The sequence below is a fragment of the Sinohyriopsis cumingii genome, unplaced genomic scaffold (genome assembly GCF_028554795.1).
Source record: "Sinohyriopsis cumingii isolate HCF-2022 unplaced genomic scaffold, ASM2855479v2 utg001348l, whole genome shotgun sequence".
Lineage (NCBI taxonomy): Eukaryota > Metazoa > Mollusca > Bivalvia > Unionida > Unionidae > Sinohyriopsis > Sinohyriopsis cumingii.
In genome coordinates, this window is record NW_028315988.1 from 376,644 (window position 1) to 402,540 (window position 25,897).

Genomic DNA, 25,897 nt, shown 5'->3' on the forward strand with positions numbered 1-25,897 from the left:
TTAGGCTGAAATATGTTTCTGCCAGAAGAATGTTGAGTGGAAGTCTTATTTACAAAAGGAACTGTATGAGTTAAAGAATACTCATCAGCAGCACGAGCAGCATTTACCAAGGTTTCGATCTGTTGCTCGTCAAAGTAAGATTTAATGTCACTACGGACACAGCTCTTGAACTCTTCAAGTAAAAGATTGTTTGAGATTTTTATAATCTTGTTCAAATTTCCTGGCTATGCACCATCTATCATATAATTGTTAATTTTCTATAGCAAATTTGACATGAGTTTGTCCAGCTTCGTTCTTATAGTTTCTGAATTTGGGCCGAAAAGCTTCAGAGACTAACTCATAACTCCTTCAGATGCACACGTTAACCGTATCAAAGTCGCAACTTTGTTGCACTGACAGTGAACGGTAAATATCACTAGCTTTAACAATGCATACACATTATAATAAATGAACCTCCCGCCCCCTTTGCCATTTCAACGTTTCAGCCACGTTTTCAAAATAAGGAAAATATTTGTCTTTTTCCTCTAAAAGTGGGCACTAACATAATATTTTTGGCAACATCGAAATTTAAAATTGTATTTGAAGTGTGAATATGCTTTTCACTTACTAGCTACATTTCATTTATACTAAATTGATAGTCTCTGTCATTGTCTCGTTCTTCCTTTTGTAGTTGTTCTTTCTCCCTCTCCATCTACAAACGCATTTGCTCTTTCTATAACTGTATTTGTTTCATTTTGCAACTGCATTTGTCTATCTTCCTTTCTTTCTTCAGATTGTAAATGCATTTGTTCTTTCTCTATTTCCAATTTTATTTTTTATTTTCCATTTTCCAGTTTTATGTTTGTTCTTTTTCTTCTTCCTACTGCAAATGTATTTGCATTTGTTTTTCTTCTTTATCTCTCTGAAGTTCCAGCTTCATCAACTCCAATTCCATTTTATATTTTATATCTAATTCCTTTACTTATATGTCCGAATCTGATACAGACTTATTGATTGAAACCAAAGCACTTTCATCCAAAGTAGTCTTTTCTACCAAGTACTGGACCACAATATTTGTTTATTTATTGTTTTTATAAGGATGCCTTTCCCTCAGAAAGATCATATTTTCTAGGAAGTAAAATTAATTTAATCTTTTTTTTAAAGGTCTAATTGGTCCGAAGTTCGACATTGTAATAAAGATTTCTACTCTTGATGACATCTTAGAAAACGCTTGCCGATTTACGTAAAGATTTCACAAACTAGTTTTCTGAAATGTTTTAGCCAAAATTCAAAATAATCAGAGGACAAGTACCCTAATTCTTATGTTACGTGCTTACGCTAGAATAAACAGTAACAGAAAAGAATGAAAACAACAAGTATTGACAAGTTTAACAAATAATTTATTTCCCTGGAAAAACTCTGTAAAATAAGAACTTAAGAATTAAATTAAAAAGTAGTCCAAACTTAATGCACGAATTAAATTTTAAAAAGTCCAAATAATGAAAGGTTTTAATGAATTCAAGCTAGAGACCCAACGAAGAATTCAAGATGGAAGGCGATGACGTATCATGTTTGGTGTTGTAATGTTTACAGTTTTGTGTTATTCACAAACAATAATCAGGTGTTTGAATTTCCCCAAAAAATTAAAATAAATGTCTTTGTCCATGAACTATGTATGAGCACAACTATATTTCCAGGAAAAAGAATTGTTTTGAATTCAAAAAATTCGAATAAACATTAAAATGTAATTCACCAAAATGACACAACAAAAAGAAACACCTTTACGTCAAAGTGTTTGGAAGCCCGACTCGAGATATCTCTATAAACAATGAATAAACAGTAACATGAAACGCAAAACAAATTCTCGGATGAAGGTCAACTTTCCAGAACCTTCGAGAAGTATTTACGTATAAAAGCACGTAGTCCCAGTTTGATCTTGACACAAACTAATCGTCTTACTCTAAGAATAAGATAAAAAAAAAAAACGTTGTTTACTTCTCTCACTGAATTTCTAAATCAAGATCGGGAACTAGGGCAGATTTAGATATTTACAACTGCACAGTCATGGTCAAATTATTTTCTAAAACATATCTAGCTCCTAGTAAACAAAACTACTCCTTCTGACATGTAATAAAGTTAAAAATAAAAAGATTTTAAAACTTAGAAACAATAAAATTAAATCAAATCTAAATTAAATCAAATATACGTAACACCATGCTTTCCAAATTGTACCAGGATATTTATGATTATTAAAATCTCTGCAACTTACTTTTAGACTACATGCATTGCGTTAGCATTCAAACAGATAATATGGTGCTTGTTCCTTAATTTATGGTCTAGAGCAGTATTGTTGTAATAATTTCATTGAAAGTGCGATCAGTATATGATCCGATTCAGTCCTCATTTGAACAGTGAGCAGTTCCACATATTTAAATTAATCTGACGATAGTATTATATAGTCTATGGTGCTCCTTCTTCATTCTTCAAGCAATGTAAGATCTTCGACTTCATCGAATTACCGAATACTTTCATTTCAGTTTCAGATAGGCACTGTCATTGACAGTGTGTTGCTTGTTCATTTCTAGTTAGGCTGAAGTCTCTCGTATACCATTCAGAATACGCAGAGGATTAGTTCCTGCAAATGATATAAATATTTCGATATTTTGAATAATTATTATATTATTGCAGTCCTTTATTACAGAGAATATGAATTCTGCTTACCGAGAAAACCATATATTTTCAGACTGATTCTTAAAGATTCATTTTCTCCGAAAGCAACATTTTCCATTCATTCTTTTTTTTACATCGTTTAGCCTATATTCGTCCATTTAAAGCTTATTTTTGTATCGTGAAAATGCCATTTCACCCACATGATGCCATTAAATACGCGAAGGCGTCATGTGAAGTCAGTTCATCACGTTAATGAATAAGAATGAATTAAAATAAATCACATCGGTTATTTTAGTCAATAAGAATCATATTTGACACAAGTCATGTACTACGATAATCTAATATTAATTATATGGAAAATGATCTACAAATCTAAACGTTAGATCAACAGTCGGCAATATAATTATTTTGTTATCCTTTACGCTGATAAATCTATTAATAATTAGTTATGTGAATCTTAGTGGACGTATGTGCGTCTGCTGAATATAGTGTAATAAAAGGAAATGCTTTTGATGAGAAGTCATTCATTGGTTACATAATAATGTAATGTGATTGATTGGAACTGCGCATTAGATATTACTACTTCATGATGTCTAACAGTGAAAAAATAACCGTTTTACGGATATTAGTACATACCTCTAGTACCTGCAATAGGTGCAGGAAAGGTCGCCGACTTGGAATGGAAATGGAATGTATACTAAATATGTATATGAAATATGTATATTAGATATGAACTAGATCAAACCAAGATAAATAGTTTTATGATATTTTAAATCTACACAGTACCTTGAAGTTGTTTATTAGCTCTTCTTGTGAAGTCTCCATCATTTATACTCCTGACAATGGCCAAACAAGACTCTCTAGAAAAACTGGGGAATTGTTGTCGGATTTCTTTCATTAATTCATCTCTGCTCCCACGACTCCTCTGCTTTTTTGACACAAATGTTACAATTGTGCGACATTTTTCTGTAAAAGGGCTTCTCCTGAAATGCTTTCTAAGGTTTGCCCACTTCGATGGCACCCCTGTTTGATTATCATCTGCAATATCAAGAAAGGAACATTTTGGCTTTTTTTTTATTTCTAATATCGATAAAATGTTTGGATTTGCATGAAATTATACCACAGCTAACAGAAACAGCCATATTTGTAATTTGTTTAGCAACATGCAATAATCATAGCGGATCAACACACACACAAACACACACACACACACAGACACACACACACACACTGCAAATTACAATAAAATCAGATGTTTATGTAGTTGATATGGATCCACAGAAAGCACAACTATCAGACTATACATATACATAGGACGGGGACCTGCTACACATATTGTTAAACAAGTAGCTTTCAAAACGTTCTGGTCCGTTTCATAAAGACTAAACTATCAAAAAGTAGGAATACGAAACTAATACGTTCTATATCAAATAAGCACCCCTTTGTTCTAAAGACTTTAAGCAAAGATTTTAAAAATGAGGCGGAATTGCAACTGGACTCTATATATTTCCTCTTTTATGGATCCTTTGCAATCAACAACTAAGGACTTGTCAAGGAGACTGTTCTGGATCCGATCGTTTTGATGCAATCAATATATCCTTAAGATCAAGTTACTAGCATTAAATCTCAATAAATAGAAACATGAACCGTGTGCACTAATCACATTCGACTTTCTACAATAGAGATCATTTAGTAGTTATTTAGGTACATTTTACATTTATCTTTAGAAAGGTCAAAGTTAGAGACAACGGTTACAGGTTTGGAAGTTAGGTCCACAAGAGAGAACTTTTTCTAGTTTTTTTTGGCGTTGGTGAAACAGATGGAGAACATGGTACTTTTATGGTGATATAGTTTTCTCAAATCACAGGTGCTCGACGCGAGTTTGGTATTGAGAGAAACAAAAACAATAATCTAAAGGAAAAATATCATACAGAGTGACAAAAATACCTTAGAATACCCTCATGACACGTTCTGACATAGGACTCTCTCTATCATAATATATAAGAGAGAAGGCACGGACTTCCAAATACTTCGTTCCACTCATGACTCACTATTTCCTTCAGCTATTTCCATTTTTAAAGGCACACGACCATACTAAATGGCTTGTTTTACTCCCGAGATATTTTTCTATTCATCAAGTCATTATTGACTTTTCTGCGTTGTACCAAACAGAAATTACAGGCTCCGAAACGTGCGATTTTCGCGAATTTTTTCTTTGAGACAAGTGCGTGCACGTGAAAACCGGTGACAAGAGCTACATGTACCATGTTCACGACTCTAGGATGCATCCCTTCTTGAATTATAGAACAGTGGTAGATACAAAAGTAAGTTTTTGCTTTCCTTTAAGTCGATTCAACTTTAGGAATCCTGTTCCATGCAAGAATTAGACATTGTCTTCTTCACTGCACATACATTGTATACACGCGATTCTATTATCAAAATAGGTAAACTATGCGGCACACACGTCAACGCCAAAATATCATAGGCTCAAAAGGTTATACTTATTATCACGTGAGCTCGGACTTGTCTCAGAGTAAAAATTCGCAAAAATCGCACGTTTCGGAGTCCGTAACTTCAGTTTGGTAAAATGCAGAAAAGTCAATGATGGCTTGATGGATAGAAAAAATATATCAGGAGTAAAACAAGCCATATAGTATGAACGTGTGCATTTAAAGACAGAAACAGCAGAAGGAAAACGAGGGTCATGGGTGGAACGAAGTATTTGGAAGTTCCGTACCTTCTCTCTTATATATTATGATAGAGATGGCCCTATGTCAGAACGGGACATGGGTGCAATCTAAGGCATTTTTGTCACTCCATATGATCTTTTCCTTTAGATTATTGTTTTCTTTCACATCATCAAGCTCGCGTCGAGCACCTGTGTCTCAAATTGGTCTGGAGATCATGCCTAACCAAATAAGGAAGACTGAGATCTATCGAGCTCATAGGATCTGGCCGAAAGCTGGTGAGCGGTCTGAGACGGATTGCGATGAAAGCACGAATGAACGGAAGGTATCAGCAGAAACTCATAATAGTATTGACACATACGGCGATTGTGTTCACAATGTTATTGATCCGAACACGGTGATGCCAATAGTGGTCTTATTCCATTAATATCCTGATTGGGAAGAATATTCGCAATGGAACATATTTGGTAGAGGTTGAACTATGGGAGAGACATTTTGGAAAACGCGAAAAGTATTAAATTGATGATGTGAAAGAGAGGAAGAGGCTTTTTGAAATAATGACACAGGAACGAAAAAGGGCATACAGTAAAATTAACCAGTGAAGGAATTTACATCTACGGTCACCTGTATTAGCTCTCAGTATAAGAGTCCCTAGAGGACAGGATTTCCGCTAAAACTTGGAATGTATATGAACTGCAAAGAAAGTTACGTGTGCAGGATCTTTAAAAAGAATTCATTTCTAACTTTGACGCCTTATGTTTGTGGGAAGTCTGAGTCAATCCTAATGATAAATCTGATTTGCATATAAATGGTTTTGTGAGTGATCAAACATGTGCTGACAAAGGACAAACAATTAATACGAGGTGGTTTGGCCGTGCGATTCTGTTTTTTTTTTACAAATCATTATTGTATGATTAAGTGTCCGTTAGTGAAAATTAAAAATAGTTATTTGTGGATTCGATAAAGTCTTATATATATATATATGTGTGTGTGTGTAAAAAATACAAATCATATGGCGAATAACAGTCCTTTCTAGTGCACTGTATCCAGCAAGGAATAACGTGTGTCAAAGATTGATTGAAATAAATGCAATAAACTGAAGGGAAAAAAAACAGTGCAAAATTAGTGTCTAACTGGCATGAGCGCTTTTGACTCTAAATGAGTCTTTTTCAAAGGCAAACACAAAACAGAGACGAGGCAAACAAAAAAACAGAAAAATCGTTAAGGTTACAAAATTTTACATGCCTAGGACTACCGGAATAAAACTTGAGATTGTTTAATGTTTCGATACGATAAAAACAGCAAAAATACAAACAACCTTTTCTAAAAGATGTAAACAATAGAAAATTTATTAACATATTGCAATGGTGTATTATTTGAAAGTGTCATTTGCTTTAAGTAGTTTGGGTTGCATTTATTGAAAAAATGATTCAAAGCTACGAACACAAAATACGTATGTTCATGCGCATTTTACCTTTCTTCGTTTACACAAATTATCTGTGTAAACTGTTATATATGTAAGGGACAAATGTAAACTTTCTGATAAGTTTGTTGGATCTGTGATCAAGTATTGATTAGGAATACAGTATTTCTAAACGATGTTAAACAAACTGATACAAAAAATTTTCGACGATTATTAGGGGGAAACAAATCGAAAAATAAGTACGTTCTTTATGGTGAACGGGGTTGATACCCACTTTAGAAAATTTGAACAATATTCCGTAGACATTTTTGAACTCCAATATTGGCAAATGTTTGATTCTAAGAACTAATGCTATATTGAAAGAGGAAACTGATAACTGTAACTCTTATAATGAGAAAACGTTGACCATTGCAAGACAAATCCGTGTTAGATAAAATGATTCTAGTCACTGAAATAAAGGATAGAGTTCTAGATCAATATAACCCTAAAATGCATATCATATGTGTAGTCATTTAAACGAGCATGGGTATTATTCATTTAATGTAGAATATTTAGCATGTGAAGAGTGCTTGGCTGTGATAAATGATTCTCGTTTGAAGAGTACTTAGACCTACTAAATGATACTCGTTTGAAGATCACTTAGACTTTATAAATAAAACTCATTCTTAGAGCACTTAGACCTAATAAATGAAACTCGTTTGAAAAGTAATTAGACCTAATAAATGAAACTAGTTTAAAGAGTACTTAGACCTAAATAAATGACGCCCTTTTGAAGAGTACTTAGACCTAAATAAACGAGCTTTTTTGAAGGTTATTTAGACCAAATGAATGAAAATCTTTTAAGAATACTTAGACCGAATTAAATGAAGCTCTTTTGCAGAGTACTTAGACTAAAATAAATGTAGCTATTTTGAAGAGTACTCAAACCTAATAAAAGAAATTCTTTTGAAGAATACTCATACCTACAAAAATGAAATTATTTTGAAGAGTGCTTAAACCTATACGAATGAAACCGGATTGAAGTGTACTTACACCTGTATAAATGAAGCTCTTTTGAAGAGTACTTGTACATAAACAAATGAATCTCCTTTTGAAGAGTACTTAGACTTAATTAAATGAAGCTCGTTTGAAGAGTACTTAGACCTAAATAAATGAACCTCTTTATAGAGTACTTAAACCTAATAAATGAAATTCATTTGAAGAGTGCTTAAACCTAATAAATGAAACTCAGTTGAAGAGTATTTAGACCTGACTAAATGAAGCTCTTTTGAAGAGTACTTAGACCTAATAAATGAAACACGTTTGAAGAGTACTTAGACCTAAAAAATTAAACTCGTTTGAAGAGTACTTACACATAATAAATTTAACTCGTTTGAAGAGCATTTAGACATAAATAAATAAAGCTCTTTTGAAGAGTACTTAGACCTAAATAAATGAAGCTATTTTGAAGAGTACTTAACCTAATAGATGAAGCTGTTTCGAAGAGTACTTATACCTAAATAAATGAAACTATTTTGAAGAGTACTTAGACCTAATAAATTAAACTCGTTTGAAGAGTACTTAAACCTAATAAATGAAACTCAGTAGAAGAGTACTTAGACCTAACTAAATGAAGCTCTTTTGAAGAGTACATATACCTAATAAATTAAACTCCTTTGAAGAGTACTTAGACCTAATTAAATGAAGCTCTTTTGAAGAGTACTTAGACCTCAATAAATGAACCTCTTTATAGAGTACTTAAACCTAATAAATGAAATTAATTTAAAGAGTGCTTAAACCTAATAAATGAAACTCAGTTGAAGAGTACTTAGACCTGACTAAATGAAGCTCTTTTGAAGAGTACTTAGACCTAATAAATGAAACACGTTGTAGAGTACTTAGACCTAATAATTGTTACTCAAATGAAGAGTACATAGACCAATTAAATTAAACTCGTTTGAAGAGTATATAGACCTAAAAAATTAAACTCGTTTGAAGAGTACTTACACATAATAAATTTAACTCGTTTGAAGAGCATTTAGACATAAATAAAAAAGCTCTTTTGAAGAGTACTTAGACCTAAAATATGAGGCTCTTTTTTGAAGAGTACTTAGACCTAAATAAATGAAGCTATTTTGAAGAGTACTTAACCTAATAGATGAAGCTCTTTCGAAGAGTACTTATACCTAAATAAATGAAACTATTCTGAAGAGTACTTAGACCTAATAAATTAAACTCGTTTGAAGAGTACTTAAACCTAATAAATGAAACTTAGTAGAAGAGTACTTAGACCTAACTAAATGAAGCTCTTTTGAAGAGTACATATACCTAATAAATTAAACTCCTTTGAAGAGTACTTAGACCTAATTAAATGAAGCTCTTTTGAAGAGTACTTAGACCTCAATAAATGAACCTCTTTATAGAGTACTTAAACCTAATAAATGAAATTAATTTAAAGAGTGCTTAAACCTAATAAATGAAACTCAGTTGAAGAGTACTTAGACCTGACTAAATGAAGCTCTTTTGAAGAGTACTTAGACCTAATAAATGAAACACGTTGTAGAGTACTTAGACCTAATAATTGTTACTCAAATGAAGAGTACATAGACCAATTAAATTAAACTCGTTTGAAGAGTATATAGACCTAAAAAATTAAACTCGTTTGAAGAGTATTTACACATAATAAATTTAACTCGTTTGAAGAGCATTTAGACATATATAAAAAAGCTCTTTTGAAGAGTACTTAGACCTAAAATATGAGGCTCTTTTTTGAAGAGTACTTAGACCTAAATAAATGAAGCTATTTTGAAGAGTACTTAACCTAATAGATGAAGCTCTTTCGAAGAGTACTTATACCTAAATAAATGAAACTATTCTGAAGAGTACTTAGACCTAATAAATTAAACTCGTTTGAAGAGTACTTAAACCTAATAAATGAAACTTAGTAGAAGAGTACTTAGACCTAACTAAATGAAGCTCTTTTGAAGAGTACATATACCTAATAAATTAAACTCCTTTGAAGAGTACTTAGACCTAATTAAATGAAGCTCTTTTGAAGAGTACTTAGACCTCAATAAATGAACCTCTTTATAGAGTACTTAAACCTAATAAATGAAATTAATTTAAAGAGTGCTTAAACCTAATAAATGAAACTCAGTTGAAGAGTACTTAGACCTGACTAAATGAAGCTCTTTTGAAGAGTACTTAGACCTAATAAATGAAACACGTTGTAGAGTACTTAGACCTAATAATTGTTACTCAAATGAAGAGTACATAGACCAATTAAATTAAACTCGTTTGAAGAGTATATAGACCTAAAAAATTAAACTCGTTTGAAGAGTACTTACACATAATAAATTTAACTCGTTTGAAGAGCATTTAGACATAAATAAAAAAGCTCTTTTGAAGAGTACTTAGACCTAAAATATGAGGCTCTTTTTTGAAGAGTACTTAGACCTAAATAAATGAAGCTATTTTGAAGAGTACTTAACCTAATAGATGAAGCTCTTTCGAAGAGTACTTATGCCTAAATAAATGAAACTATTCTGAAGAGTACTTAGACCTAATAAATTAAACTCGTTTGAAGAGTACTTAAACCTAATAAATGAAACTTAGTAGAAGAGTACTTAGACCTAATAAATTAAACTCCTTTGAAGAGTACTTAGACCTAATAAATGAAACTCTTTTGAAGAGCACTTAGACCTAAATAAATAAGGCTCTTTTTTGTAGAGTACTTATACCTGAATAAATGAACCTATTTAGAAGAGTACTTGAACCTAATAGATCAAGCTCTTTTGAAGAGTACTTCGCCATAAATAAACGAAGCTCTTTATAACCTTGCACTAACGAGACGTATGGCTCTACTGACTCGAATATAGAAATGGGTTGTTGCGAATTATTACCAAGGAATGAGCAGCAATGTAATGGATATAATTTAAGATCTCTCGAAAAAGAATAATATTGTAATGCTTGCTTGTTCATTTTATATGGAAGTGATTACTATCCATGGCCGAATATAGAAACAATAACTCTTTTATGTTTCCCAATTCAAATAATTATTTAATTCATTGTCAATATTGTATCCTTTGAGGAACAGAAAACGTCTGAAGAAAACAAGTTCTGTTAAGTAATTATGATTATACACCATTCAAAGACTGAAACATTAATTGAAATTTTCTTTGTACGTTTTCTGTGCATTTATTCGTACATATTTGTCTCACTATATCAACTCCATATTATATTTAATACTCGATAACAGTTTTATTTATTCTATGCATTAAGAACAATCTGCAACTTAAGATTTTTTAACTATTTTGCAATATAGTGCTAAATATTTTTTGTGCACTTTGATTCCAATTTGAGTCACATTTTCGTTATCAACAATGTTGTTCCTTAGAATATATGTTATTATAATTTAATTACCCTGCAAATAATGATATTGTTATGGTAGTCTATTATTTGTATGTCATTCATGTATTTGTGATACAATTCGTGCGATTATTACCATCATCAAAACATATTAAATAAACATATTTCTCAAGACTTAGCTTCCAGGGAAATGGCTATAAAATGAAACGGCATAACAGTTTCACTTTTCAACGGAAATCACAGATCGCGTATACCAACGGTAAATGTCATGAAAACACCTTTACGGAGGATATTTGACTTTATACAAGTAATACTATTACCTTCTCCTGGACTGACAGAAGTTGATCTTCGAACATTGCTGATTAGAGCTTGAAACAATTCAGTTTTTCGGCTCTCTTTTACCAGATCGTCGTACAATCGCATCATGTTGGCTTTGTCGTTGTCCATCTTAAATATCTCCGTCCTGGCGCAAATGTGAACCAAAGTGCCTAAACGATGGAGGAGCATGCAGATAAACTGGGCAAGAAGAAGTATGCCGAAAATAAAGGTGAAAGCCAAAGATATTGGTTCAACGTATTCAACTTTCCCATTGCTGGTGACACATGGGAGAGGAATCGAGAGGCTTTTGCTTTTGGTTGTAACCTCCTGTAACGTGAATATGATACAAATAAACATGGCATTGGCAAGAATGAAAAATAGGCACACTTTATTCCGTAGACCTGTCAGCTCCGCCTCCACCCGTTGCTTGTCCTCGGGCGTCTGAACCAAGGGGAAAAGATATTTTTTGATCATACCCTTCCAGAACTTTTTTTCTTCTTCGTCTAACTTACATCTGGCTGCACTCTTGAGTAGTTTCTCATCACGAATCCAATCATATCTCACTCTTTCGCAATCGATATCTGGGATAAAGATAACAAAATATTGTTTATAAACAAATTATTATTTATTGTTGAAATTCAAACTATATTCATAAAATAAATTATGAAAGCATGGTGAAATACCAATACATTTTCACCAGAATTCCATAACGTATTATAGTCATTATTTATAATCTTTGTGGAATTATATAAATGAGAATACTGGTGCATCATACAATTCTATACGAAAGCAGACTATGTAAATATTTGTAGCGTACATGCGGAACATATCAGTCGACTTAATGATTTGCCACAGTACTAAACAAACATGAAACATTTTAGTGCTCGAAAAAGCGAAGGTGAACACTTATTCGTGATTTCTCCTAATACTTTATAAATGTTGGAGCAATGTCTTGGAACAAACAGTGTCTTGATATTTGAAAGAAATGTTTTACTAGTTAAGATTAAATTAAAAGATTTAACATTAACCTAACAAAGTTGGTATCTTGCGTTTACGTATACTTATATGTGCGAACTGAGAAAAAAAGTGGAGAAAGACACCTGGTTTCAGGAGTATACTAATGTTAGAATGTTGATATCAGATATTTTAAACGTCAATATGACATATTCTAGTATTTTACACTATTGGACACACGTGTCGTACACGTGAGTGCAATATGAAGTGTGCAATATCGTAACATTACACGATTCTGACAATGCAAAGTTAACGGAGACAAAACTGAGCAATGTAACAAACATATTTTACACATTGCCTTAATGATTTAGCACTGAGCGAAATAGCGCCAATCCCGCTATCATGATAGTGAAATCAATGCAGTAGGAGGTACAGTAGGAAAAGAGGATAACAAAGTACGTGTTTGATGATAATACATATACAATGTGTACATTGGTAAAATTGAAGTACATTAAAATCACGAAATTCTAACAAGTAACAGGTAGAATCGTGGAAACCATGAGTTCTATTTAACATAATGCACCTCGAACCAATATAGGACATAATTGTTGCGGAGCCAACTAAATCGATGCAAAATGTGATATAAATCTGAGATCATTCCTAAGTCGTCCATCTGTCGGACACATAAAAAAATCGAGTGCGGGCTACTGATTTTAGAACATTCACCATGAACTATTCTGCACGTTTTAAGAGGCGAATAATGGTGGGAACCTTTTTGCGCTGGCTGCGACGTGTGTTGATGAGTTGGATAAACGAGCCTGTGCAGAGTCTGTTTTGTTGCCAAACATAACTTTGCCCTTCAGCTTCAGCTACATGAGTAATCAGAAGGCCGTGAGTACAGTACAGAAGTAATGTGTACAGTAGCCGGCTGGTTGAGCATAGCTTCAGTGGTTATAACAAGGGTAAATCAAGTCAGAGTTTCACTTACTCCAGTATGTTATAGGATTAAATGTTATTTAATCCTATAATCCTCTGGACTTCATTTACTCTGTGAGTGATTAGGTACAATTTACACACCGATAAATACCCAACCATGATCATTTAATTCTTGAAATTCCAATTTACTTTCTTTCTGTTATCATATCATCAGATTTCATTAACAAAGTGTTCACTTTTAGGTAGTTTACTTTCATTAGCGTCTTCTCAGCGACATAACATATAGCCCCATCTTCGTTAACCAAGAGGGTCGCTGTTTATGTAGTAATATATGCTAGAGTGTTAGATCGGGTCATGGCAGTTGTCTAAGGAGCTTGTTATGATTATTTGTCTTAAATTTTAAAACATGGTTGATGCGGTTTAAAACAGGTTATTCCTGTTTTCAACATTACGATTGTGTATGACACCTATTGTTCTCGCATTGTTCATGCTTTCTGCGTATCTCGATCTTTCAAAAGCAAACTCATGTCCATTTTAGTGCAATACCCTGCTCGGCATATGACCCTGACCTTTAACAACTGCCGGAACATGTTATCGAAGCTAAATGCAATAAATTCTGAAGACTGTCTAGTAAAGCCTTCGATATGACGTCTTCGGCAAAAGGACATATTATCTGAGTACAGAATGGTCTGTGCACAGGGGCTCGTATCGTTGATTACAATTGACCTGTCTTACATGTACTATATAATAACTAGAAGGGAGCGACCCATTTAAGAACAAACGCTGTTATTTCAATCTACATTTCGCGTCGGGTAATACATTTGGTACGGATATTTAGCTCATCATTCGATTTTGTATGCGCATCCAACATTTGAGTTACTATCTCACCTTTAAGAAATGTCAGACCAATTTCCCACGCTACTGCTCGACATGGCCATGATTGCTCCCGCTTACTGTGCAAGAACAACAAGTTGAATGGAATACTACCTTCTCAATGGCCAACTGAAAATAAGTTATGAATAAATGCAGGACGTCATTTTCTTTTAACCAATGAGAGGACAGTATTCCATTCAGCGAGATCTCACTTGCATATTAGGTGGGCGTGATCACGGCCATGTCGAACAGTAGCGTGGGAAAATGGTCTGGCTTTCCTTAAAGGTATGATAGTAGCTCAAATGTTGGATATGCATACAATGTCGAATGCTTGAGCTAAACATCGGTACCACATTTATTACGCTACGCAAAATATAGCTTGAAATGACAACGTTTATTCTTAAATGGGTGGCACGAGAAAGGAGAGAATAGTCCTCCCTTGTTATTATTATATAGCACATGTATGGCAGGTCAAATGTAAACAACGATACGAGACCTTGTGGGTCTGTGCAATTACATTATTTTAATTTCTAATGGGCAATGTCAATCTGGGGTTTGTAATTTTTTATCGGAAATCATAGGATTGGGTGTATGGGGGTCTTGTTGTTGTTATTACTATGATATAATGCGTTGATATAGATACAGCTTCACAGAAAATTGTCTTGAAACAAGGAATCTAAAGTAGTGCGCAGACTTTATTTATGCATACAAAATTGCAGATCAGTATCACGTGACAATTAGCAGCCATTCAAATTGTAGAAAACACTGTCAATTCATAACGATTGGAATTATTATGCTGTATAGCCCTAATATAGGGAACAGAATAAATCTGCGTTACGTTATGTTCCTTTGTTTTGCACGTGGATGAATGGGGAACAGAGATAAAGAATACTGTTTTTTTTTCTTCCGTTATGGACATGCACGCCTAAATATCAATAGTAGCAGGAGAACGAGTTTCAGATGATCCGGGACATTTTGGCAGGCTGAGACAACTGGCTCGAGATATTGAAAAGGGCATTAGTTTCTCGTCGTTGAATCAACTAATGAGAAATTTAAACTAACAATTTAATCATCGTGTGCGATAACAAAAGAATTGTATGGCTTGGTTGGAGAGACACAAAGTTCAAACAAAACTTAATTCCGGCCAATTACTTATCGAGTTCACCTCCTTTGCTCACTATGATAACCCGCGTCACATAAAAGCAGTTTGTGGTTTTTTGAAGCCATAGCTCGAGTTAACAGTGTATGCAAGTCCTACAGCAAAGTGAATAAGGTAGAGAGAAAAGAATCCTTTCAAACTCTCACAGACGGATATTACTTGTATACATGAAAAGATTATGTTTATAGTCCCGACAACTACGAAACCGCCGTTCAAAGCAGTATAAGAAATCAATGTACAGTATGAGAAACCCAATCCTGCTATCAAAAATGCGATACGATTTCAAAAGGGAAGGCACTGAAAAAACTTCAAATCATAAATTAAACCGCACAAGCTATACGGTGATACGAATGCAAAGTGTGCAATGCACATTTGCAGAACGGCAAAAAATCAACAGAGTCAATACATCATTGCATAGTATGAAAACACACTTGCTATTAGTCTGTCACAGACTAGGGGGATAAGGCTAATACCATAAAAGATGATACCTTTATGGCATTTTACAATACCTTACATGTTAGTGTTGAGCAATTTGAAACGTATATAAAAGATATGTCAATAAAAAATGGTTAATAACATTGGTTTGATATAATAAACTATAGATCCTAACCTTACAGTGTATGTCACGGAAACTATGAATTCTTTTCCTTATTAAATACATGTACTCAGGTTTCGTTTTGTGCAAAGCAATACCCGGGGGTGATTTATGTATATTATACAATATTTCAAAATAATGAGTTCGGTTCATCCTATGCCGCACTTGCGAAATGCATTTAAACCAGAGGCAAATTGTATCGTCCAGCTGTACATTCAGTACAATAAATTTACCTATGAAACTGTAAACACACATGAAATAAGCTATTGTAGGAAGACTATTTTATGCAGATTCTGGCAGAGACTGAATGAAAAATATATTGTTAGCATCTTTCGAGCAATTTTACTAAACGAAACGTGCTATAGAATGTAATTGTTCAACGATGAAACGATCATCGAGATAGAAGAAGATTAAGTTGCTGGTTGATGTCTATGATAGATGAATACGGCATGCTTACACTATGATAAATGGAAAGCATCTAAAGTTCCTAGACTAGCTTTTGTAGCAGACGTTAAATATTCGTGAAAAAAGTGCAAATCAGTAATCAAATATTTCAGAGGACATATGCCCTCGTTTGTTTTTCTTTTTCAGGAAAAGTACGGTCACATATATTAGAGACGTCACGCAAAACGCCCATACATTCACACCCTCAATGTTTTCTTTACAATTTCCTTTTGAATGTAGGAAACTTGCATATTTTGTGCAATTGCATACATACTCGGTTTCAATAATAATATTTTCAGACACCTTAAAAGTATGAGAAGCCATTTGAGATCCTTTCAAGCAGAGGAAATAGAAATACTATGATTTATTTAGATTTTCACATTTCACATTTAACCGTTTGTTATTCATTTTTTATATAAAAAAAAATTAATCTCGAAAACAAGACGTAATGTTGGTTATATCAGAACCAGGAATATGCATGCATTCAAGGTAAGTAACTCTTGACAGTCTATTCAGCACGCCAAGAGACTATTATCTCATCAACAGTTCACTTCCTGTATTCTACCGTTATTAGTGAAGTGTAAAACACTTTGACCGTTTAACTAGGCTTAAAACAGTTTGAGTATTTTCTAATCGTGTTGGTTTGGTACGTTATGCGCAGAAATATTGAAGTTTTTATTTCGTTTTTGCGTCTTTATGCTAATGGATTCCATTAAATATTGTATTACGTCACAAATCGTATGTATTTACAGTGTACTAGTTACTTGAAAAGTAATATTCTTGAGGCTTTATTTTCACTTTAAAGGGGCAAAGGTTTTGTCTGTACAGAGTTTCAGCAAGGACTGTAATTATTGCTGTATGCAGGTAATTCATTTAGCCAATTTCTTACACTCAACAAAACCCCATTGTCTGACATTGTTATAAATAGGACGGTTACTAGTTCGAAAATTTAATGGCAATGAAAGAAAATAAATCTATAAATAAAACTATAAAGCATAAGGTCACACAACCACTATACTTGCAACAACCTCTATCTGCCGGAGCTGGTGATGAGTTATCCGTGTTTTCCACAGAGGAGTTTTCTTGTCCCTGTTTAACCAGTTGACCCTCCAACTGATCTAGTCTCTGTAGGATGTATCCTTGGTCAGTTTCCGTAGAGCAGCATAAACATCTTTTCATTAAAGGAAACAAAATCGTGTTTAAAGTGGACATTTACCGTGGATGGATCCAAACAAATGTCGTGCTGGATTACTAATGATTAAACGCCGGAGAATAATTCACATAAATTCTACTGAGGATCAAAGGTGTAAATGGAATATAAATCTGTAAAACGTTTGATTCTGTTCAAAATATCGACGCTACTTAACGAATGTGCATAATGTACTTATAAGATAACAACATCTACAACCTAATAATGTCAAATCTCGTTTCTTCGACGCAAAACTAGCATCTTGCTAGCATGATTGATTTCGACTCTTTAATGAGTCTTTTTCAAAAGGCAAATAAAACACATAGACAAGACAAGCAACTAAAACAGAAAAAAAAACGGTTATGTTTGCGAAACTAAACATGGCTGTTTCTATAGGAATTTAACTTTTTAACTTAATTATGTTTTAACTAGTTTATTTCAGCTTGTTGCTGATACTGGAACGTATTTGTATTGACCTAGAAATTGATGATCCATAATGACATATGTTATTTTATGTAAATTTATGTAAGCGCAAATTATACCCCGGATGTTTCATCTTTATGGTGGTTATAGGCTATTAAGTACTTTAGAGAATTATTAGAAAAATATCTGTCGGCTGCTAAAGATAATTGTATTTGTGCATGGTTGTCTTTTTCTAGTCTTCTTGGTTTAAACCGCTCGGTTTCACTGTTCTAAGGCGGCGTATCCAGTAAAATTCCTTTTCTTACCTGGTATGGGGTCTCTAGTTGGGGTTGTGAGCAATTGCAATAAGTGTTATATCACTAAAAGTGTGGACAGGGAAGGATACGTGTTCTGCGACCGGGCTTCTGTACAGCTTCAACCTTAAACCTTCATAGATCTGATTGGATGACAACGAAGCTGTACAGAAACCCGATCGCAGAGAGCTTCTTTTTCCTGTTCACACCTTTAGTGATATAACACTTATTGCAATTGTTCACAAAAGGATCTAGAGAAGGTCCAAGCCCATAAATGTGTATCTGGTCAAACGTCTAAATGTCAGATATGCAAGATGATCAGCTCACAAAAATTATATAGTCGAACATAAATCTTACTAGGACCGGTATTACCAGAGTAAGACCTGTCTTAACCCAACTCGTACTAAATCTATGTCTGTCTTTACATTCCACACTGAAACACAATATATGAAGAAGGAATGTTAATCTTCATCCAAAGTCCTAAATAGGTTGTCACATGTATAGCAGGGTTGGAACGGTATCGGTGTGTGGAAGATGTTTTTGAAATCATTCGCAGTTTTGGCAGCGAAACCACTGTCGGAAACAAAGAGAATCGGCTATATTTGTTTGTGGACCCATATGTATGTCCGAAACAACATGGTTTTGCATTATTCTTTTGTCAAGAACGGGCTACATTTGGTCTTCCAGTTAAGCACACATGAAATTAATTTAACAATAATGGAACAAGAATGAAAACATAAATGTTTCAAGCTCATATACAATCGCTTTTATTGTTGCAAACATTTATGATCATCTTTAATTTAGAAAGAAATATATTTATCGCAATGGATATCTAGTGTGTTTCAGTCAAACACAATGGATGTCTAGCGTGTTTCAGTCAAACACAATGGATGTCTAGTGTGTTTCAGTGAAACGCAATGGATGTCTGTGTGTGTTTCAGTCAAACACGTTTTAGAGAAGATGTAATTTCAACTATTGAAGTATATTGAAGACATGACATTACTCCAACTACCTTAGCGCACCTCTGGACACATCCAACCAATTACGTGGTTTTCCAGATGTTCCTGTATCTTTGCCGGATGGCGTTTGAGCTGTCTCTCTTGTTCCCCAGGATGTTACGTTAAGATTGCAGAGGGAATAGAGGACCATTATCAACGACGTAGCAGGAATGGCAAGAAAATATAGGAATCCGTGGAAAATACAGGTGAGTTCCTGGCAAGAAATGTACCAAATAGTATTATATATATATATATATATATATATATATATATATATATATATATATATATATATATATATATATATATATATATATATGAGCGTATGGGTGTGTCTGTGTGTTTGAGAAAGAGAGAGAGAGAGCCATAAGACGAGTACTTATACAAGATGTGTCAGTTACCAAAAAAGATTTTAAAAATAACAACACGTTCCAGATCCGCTATGTCTCACCCACAAATATTAATAAGATATTAGCAGCATGCCATCCAATGGCTATAACAATTAAACTGAATATAAAAATGCCTCCGTCACTAATGAGTTAATATACGTACGACTTAATATCTCCTAATGGAGTCCAGTCTATGAATAAAGATTGTATCATGCATTACAAGATAAGGAATGAGTATGATTACACTGGTCAACAGTGAAATCATTACTGACTTGAAAAGGCCCTAATCTGTAGTATTTTGGTGTGCCGAACACGAATATAACCGTGAAAAATTTGTATTGGCTCTCGTTTTCAAGATATTCATATACCTCATTTTCTATGTTTCACTGTGTAAATTTCTCCAGTAGGACTGAGCAACATCCGGAATAATGATGTAACATTGCATAATACCATCATGCTCACATCATCCACAGTTGATTGCATCATTTTCTGATGCAATGCAATACTAATGCCATGCGGCTGCTGAAGTAAGTTGACGTCAGCAGTGTACTATACATGTGTAGGCCTATTATACTAATGCCAGGCGGCTGCTGAAGCTGACGTAAGCAGTGTACTATATAAAGCCCAATCAGATAGGTTCAGCATTTAAAATATTTTAGACGTTGTGCGAGACAGTTCAAGCTACTGTTACATAAAACTTATTATTTTATCCATTTACGTACAATAAAGAACAGTAATGCCTCGAAAGTGTGTTAATACCGCGGACAATTTTTGCTATATTTGTGGGGAAGTGACATTTGCCAACCAGAAGAAAAGTATCAATTCTCAAGTGAAGAAGGCATATCATCTTTACTTCGGATGCAAGGTTGGTGACCAAGACAAGCCTTGGGCTCCGCATATATGCTGTGCTACATGTACAACACAGCTTTCACAGTGGTTGAATTGCAAAAGGTCATCAATGCCGTTTGCAGTCCCAATGGTGTGGAGAGAGCCAAGCAACCACCTAAATGACTGTTACTTCTGCTTGGTTCCTCCTCTTTCCGGCGGAATAACGAAGCGAAAGAAGTCGAGAATAGTCTACCCAAACATTCCGTCTGCATTGAGACCAGTTCCACATGGTGAGGGACTTCCTATTCCAGAACCTCCAGCAGAATATTCTCTTGATTCATCTGACGAAGACAAAGGTGAGTCGACCTGTTCTTCTCCTGGTCCATCAGCATGCAGTGATCCAGATTTTCACTGTGGTGCATCATCAACCCCACACAGAATAACACAGGAAGAACTAAATGACCTGATTCGTGATTTGGACTTATCAAAGAACAAGGCAGAATTGCTAGGATCAAGACTCCAACAATGGAATCTTCTAGAAGAAGATGTCACAATTACTGCATATCGAAAGCGCCACCAGCAATTGGAGCCTTTCTTCAGAAAGGAAAGTAATCTGATATTCTGTTCCGATATTGAGGGCCTCATGAATGCTTTAAAAATCACTCATGACCCACAAGAATGGAGACTATTTGTGGACTCTTCGAAACTGAGTCTCAAGGCTGTGCTTTTGCACAATGGAAACATTCTTCCATCTATTCCAGTAGCGTATGCTGTCCACATGAAAGAGACATACGATAACTTAAGGCAGCTACTGAATTCCATTGAGTATAACAAGTACAGCTGGCACCTCTGTGGTGATTTGAAGGTAGTTGCCCTTTTAATGGGACTGCAGCAAGGATATACAAAATACATGTGTTTCTTATGCGAGTGGGATAGCCGAGCAAGGGAAATGCACTACATGAGGAAGGAATGGACTCACAGGCAGAATGTAGCCATTGGAGAGAAGAATATCCAACACCCAGCTCTGGTTGAGGCTCAGAAAATCTTGCTACCACCCCTTCACATCAAACTAGGTTTGATGAAGAACTTCGTGAAAGCCATTGACCGGACTTTGCCAGCATTCCGATACCTGCATGAAAAATTCCCTCGACTCAGCGAAGCAAAGATTAAAGAGGGAGTTTTTGTGGGTCCTCAGATTCGAGAGCTTTTCAAAGATGACCGGTTCAACAACTTGCTGGAAGGTGACGCGAAACAAGCATGGAATGCTTTTCGCCTAGTTTCTACAAACTTCCTCGGAAATGTTAGGGCAGAAAACTATAAGGAACTAGTAGAAGACATGTTGATGAAGTATAAGAAACTTGGCTGCAATATGTCTCTAAAGATTCACTTCCTTCATTCCCATTTGGATTTCTTTCCTAGCAACTGTGGTATTGTTAGTGATGAACACGGCGAACGTTTTCATCAAGATATCGCAACAATGGAACAAAGATACCAGGGAAAATGGTCCACTACAATGCTGGCTGACTACTGCTGGACACTCCTCAGAGATGCTCCCGAACAGCTGTACAAGAGACAGGCGAAGAAATCTAAGATGTAGTCAATGACTTGATTTTTTATAGGTAGGCTATTACAGTTGACCTTTTACTATTGGAATGCATTTCGTTATGTAAACATTAATTTCTTGCAGATTACAAAAAAACTAGAGCCAATTTTGCAATTTGACTGTCATATTCGTGTTCAGCACATAAAAATTGATAAGAATTGACTAATTTTATTTCAGTAACATGACTTTTGTAAAAATTTGTTGTCCAGTGTTATTATTCAATATATTTGAGATCAATGTATAAATGTTTATCGAGATGTATTATTGATATTTATTGTAAGAACCATAATAAAAAATCAGTTGCTACGAGTCATGATCTAAGACGAATATTGATAGCTCTATAAGTTGGTTGTTGCTACCTGTGGATGCAAAAGGGCGGATATGACAAACACGCCAGCAACGAAAATGAAGAATATAGCCGTGACTGAGCAGACTCCATGTTCAACAATAGTAATAGCCAAACCTATAAGAACCAGCATCATCACCAGCGAGTACACTATGGATAGTAGTCCGGCGTATGTTAACTGAGTAAAAGAAAGAAATAAAGTCTCGTCTTTAGTCAATACTGTACAATCATTCTGTTTTTCTAAGCCTGGAAATCGTATAACAATGTGAAAACTTATAAAATGATTATCATCTATAAATTTGGCAACCTATTGTGCAGTAGCCTTGATCATCTTATAAGATATAGCGGAGATGGGGATAACAATGAAACTTGGGGGACTAAAGGCATTAACATAACAACCCCCATCCTGAACGTATGATCCTTTGATGACTATGGGAATTCCATGCTAAAATATCATTAGAATTAATATTAGTAAGTTCCTTTGCGGACATGGGAAATTTAACATGTACATAAACCTTTAAGAACGCGGAGACATTAGCATTATGACTGCCACGTTGGAAAATGTCTAGGGACGAGGGCATATGTTAATGTCATTTAATAATTGCAATGCCAGTAGCTGGTAAAGGAAAGTAACATTTCCATTGGTCAGAATGTTACCACGTGATCAAAATGAACTGCGTTTATTTCTGTATGAACTGTAAGGAAAACTACTTTTCTAAGAATAACCACTTCTATAAATAGAGTCACGTGTACAGCATAAGATAAACACTGCAAGTGAAGGCATACACAAAGGAAGCATTAAAAAAAATGAAGTATCTAACAAGTTAAAAAAAAATAATTGAATAAATTTGGCTTCCATTGGTTGAAGAACTGGTATTATGATGACCTTATTACGATCAAGCTGAACACTCCTAAATGCTATAGATATCTACGTTACAGAAAACCCCAAACATGTATTACTATGCTCAATTAAGATTTCTGTTTTTTAATAATGCAAATAAAATAACATAACGAATAATTGGAATTTCAATTATAATAGTTAAACGTTGTTTTTTCTGCCCTTCGGGCGTTATTTGCTGTGTGAGTTGGCAACTGACAGTTTATACCACGATAAACTCAGAAAAAAAACAACGTTAAACTCTTAATTAAACAACAACACACTGATACACAAACTAACAGACGATCACCCACATCTAATGAACAACACACATCACATAACAGGCCAGAACCCACATCTACTACCAAACATCCACCTTGCTAACCAATACACAATTCTACTGACCAGCTCCAAAACATACTGGCTATTACATACAAATTATATATAGTGTTACTTAACAGCATCCACATTTACTGACAGGCACACGCATACACTTTCTAACAATCGCACATATGAATTGTCTAACACAGTCTTACAGATAAACTCACATATCTACCAACCAGCATCTGCGTTTTCTAACTAATGCAACTTTTTACCGACCGGAATCCACATTTCCTGACCATCGCATATACCTACTGATCATCATTCACACCTCCAGTCGAACAGGTAGTCTTACTGACCAAAATTATAATAACCAACACCACGCTCACTATTATACAGTGTTGTTGACTATCTACTGACCTGCACCCACGCAATTAGCCTGATGCTATAAACAGCTAAATCAAGGAATCAGCTTATGATGATACATAAATGAACGTGACTAAACGTAATGCTAAAATTATATAACTGTTACGGAAATTAGCAACTGATTAAAACACCTATCAATTCGGAATAAATGAATGAAATGACAAATGCTAAAGACTCAAAGTAATATACGAATGACAAACTGTCATTGCCTTTAGTAAAGACTGCACTAAAATTTGGTATAAAGTGTAAAAGGTATGGTTTATATTAAATGTGTAAATTAAAGTTCGAATCAGTTATAAACTGTTGATGAGAAAGCAAAAATTAAACGGACAGAATAATTTGAAAGTTATAGCTTATGCTATAAGTAGGAAAAAATTCCGACTTTAAAAATCAGGATGAAATGATGAAAGATGATCCTAAAATTCATAAACCAGTTCTGGATTAAGCCAAGAAACAAAAGGAATTCCTATACCTAATCTAATTTGTAATAAATGTAAACAAATTTAAAGTAAAATATTTGCCAACTTAAACATGCTAAATGTTCTACAAGTAGAGAATAAAAACGGAACTTAACACTGACACAAATTATAGTAGGTTAAAGTTGAACTGAAAACATGTAGTAAAAGTTTCAAATTGACAAAATTATGAATATTTAGCAAATACTAATTAAACACATTTTTAACATTTGGGAAAGATATTTAAGAAAAGTTATAAGTGAATAATCTTTATGAAAGCATTTTACATCTAATACTTTTATGATATGTCTAACTTTAAAATTATGAAAAAAGATTTAGGGTTTGATGATACAAAATAATCTTTATATTTCTGAAATCCTCGGTAACTAACAAAACGTTTGGGGAAGGATAACAAATTTACAAGTTATTTATACATAATACACTCCTTTTGATGCTGCCTATAGACTTACGATGACCAGAACCTAAGATCCAATCAAGAACCAACTTTGTTATTAATCACCGACAAACCAGTGGGTATAGTTTGGACATTTGTCCGACACCACAGCACTATCAAACATTATAGGTTGCTGTATTTGTTGCTGCTAAATACTGCACGATCTTACGAGTGCAGTATTTTGCAGAACAAACGAGTTCATACTTTCACATACAAATGATCTGTTATTTTTATTATATGCTATTTTTTCTGATCTACCTAAGGTTTAATATTAAAAATCTTTACAAGAAACAATGTGATTGAATGTATGCTTTACTCCAGAATAAGCTCATAACCATCGATTCACAATAATAGTATTCATGCGCACATAGCTCCTCCCAGCGACCTTTAAATTTATTCGCTCGCTCTACATCAGTTTCAAAAAGAGTCATCGTTTTGGGCCACTTAAAATCGAAGTTTAGAGTCATATTGTGAACAAATGCGCATGGAGTTTGTTTCTATACTGATCCAACTCAATTCTGCTTTTCTTAATTTAACTGGGCTGAATCATTTGATTAATTCAATGAAATATAGGCAATGTGTTGCAGCTGGAAATGCAGGCTACTCGAAATTCTGGTTAATTTCTTTTTATCGGGTCTTGCAGGACATGTCTGTCGGATTTGAAGAATTAACTAAGAAAGTGCTATATGCGGAAATTCAGGATACGTAAATGGAAGTATATCTATTACTATTTTTATTGACAACTAAGAAAAATTGCTTATGCCCTGTCACTTGCATATCACTGTTGGAGGGACCCCAGCTATGACCTGTATCATACAGTTTGTCATCTAACACCAGCCTAATTTTATACCAACATAGTTACACGGGGAAATTTGAAAATCAGCTGCAGTGTGACACTCTATTTATCTTG

General features: G+C 34.3%; 1 protein-coding gene across 2 annotated transcripts in view; it reads right to left on the reverse strand.

The window, feature by feature from the left end:
• Positions 1 to 1,358: 1,358 nt before the first annotated feature.
• The window catches only part of LOC149772599 (chitin synthase chs-2-like), an 82,122-nt gene continuing 57,583 nt past the window's right edge, over positions 1,359 to 25,897 (reverse strand). For both annotated transcript variants that reach the window (XM_089947601.1, XM_089947600.1), the window contains 6 exons: positions 22,468 to 22,632; positions 19,303 to 19,502; positions 17,414 to 17,556; positions 11,427 to 12,005; positions 3,436 to 3,687; positions 1,359 to 2,614 (listed from right to left, as the gene is read on the reverse strand). In XM_089947601.1, coding sequence (XP_089803727.1) covers positions 2,565 to 2,614; positions 3,436 to 3,687; positions 11,427 to 12,005; positions 17,414 to 17,556; positions 19,303 to 19,502; positions 22,468 to 22,632 — 1,389 coding nt within the window. In that variant the 3' untranslated portion in view covers positions 1,359 to 2,564. The remainder of the gene's footprint in view (positions 2,615 to 3,435; positions 3,688 to 11,426; positions 12,006 to 17,413; positions 17,557 to 19,302; positions 19,503 to 22,467; positions 22,633 to 25,897) is intronic.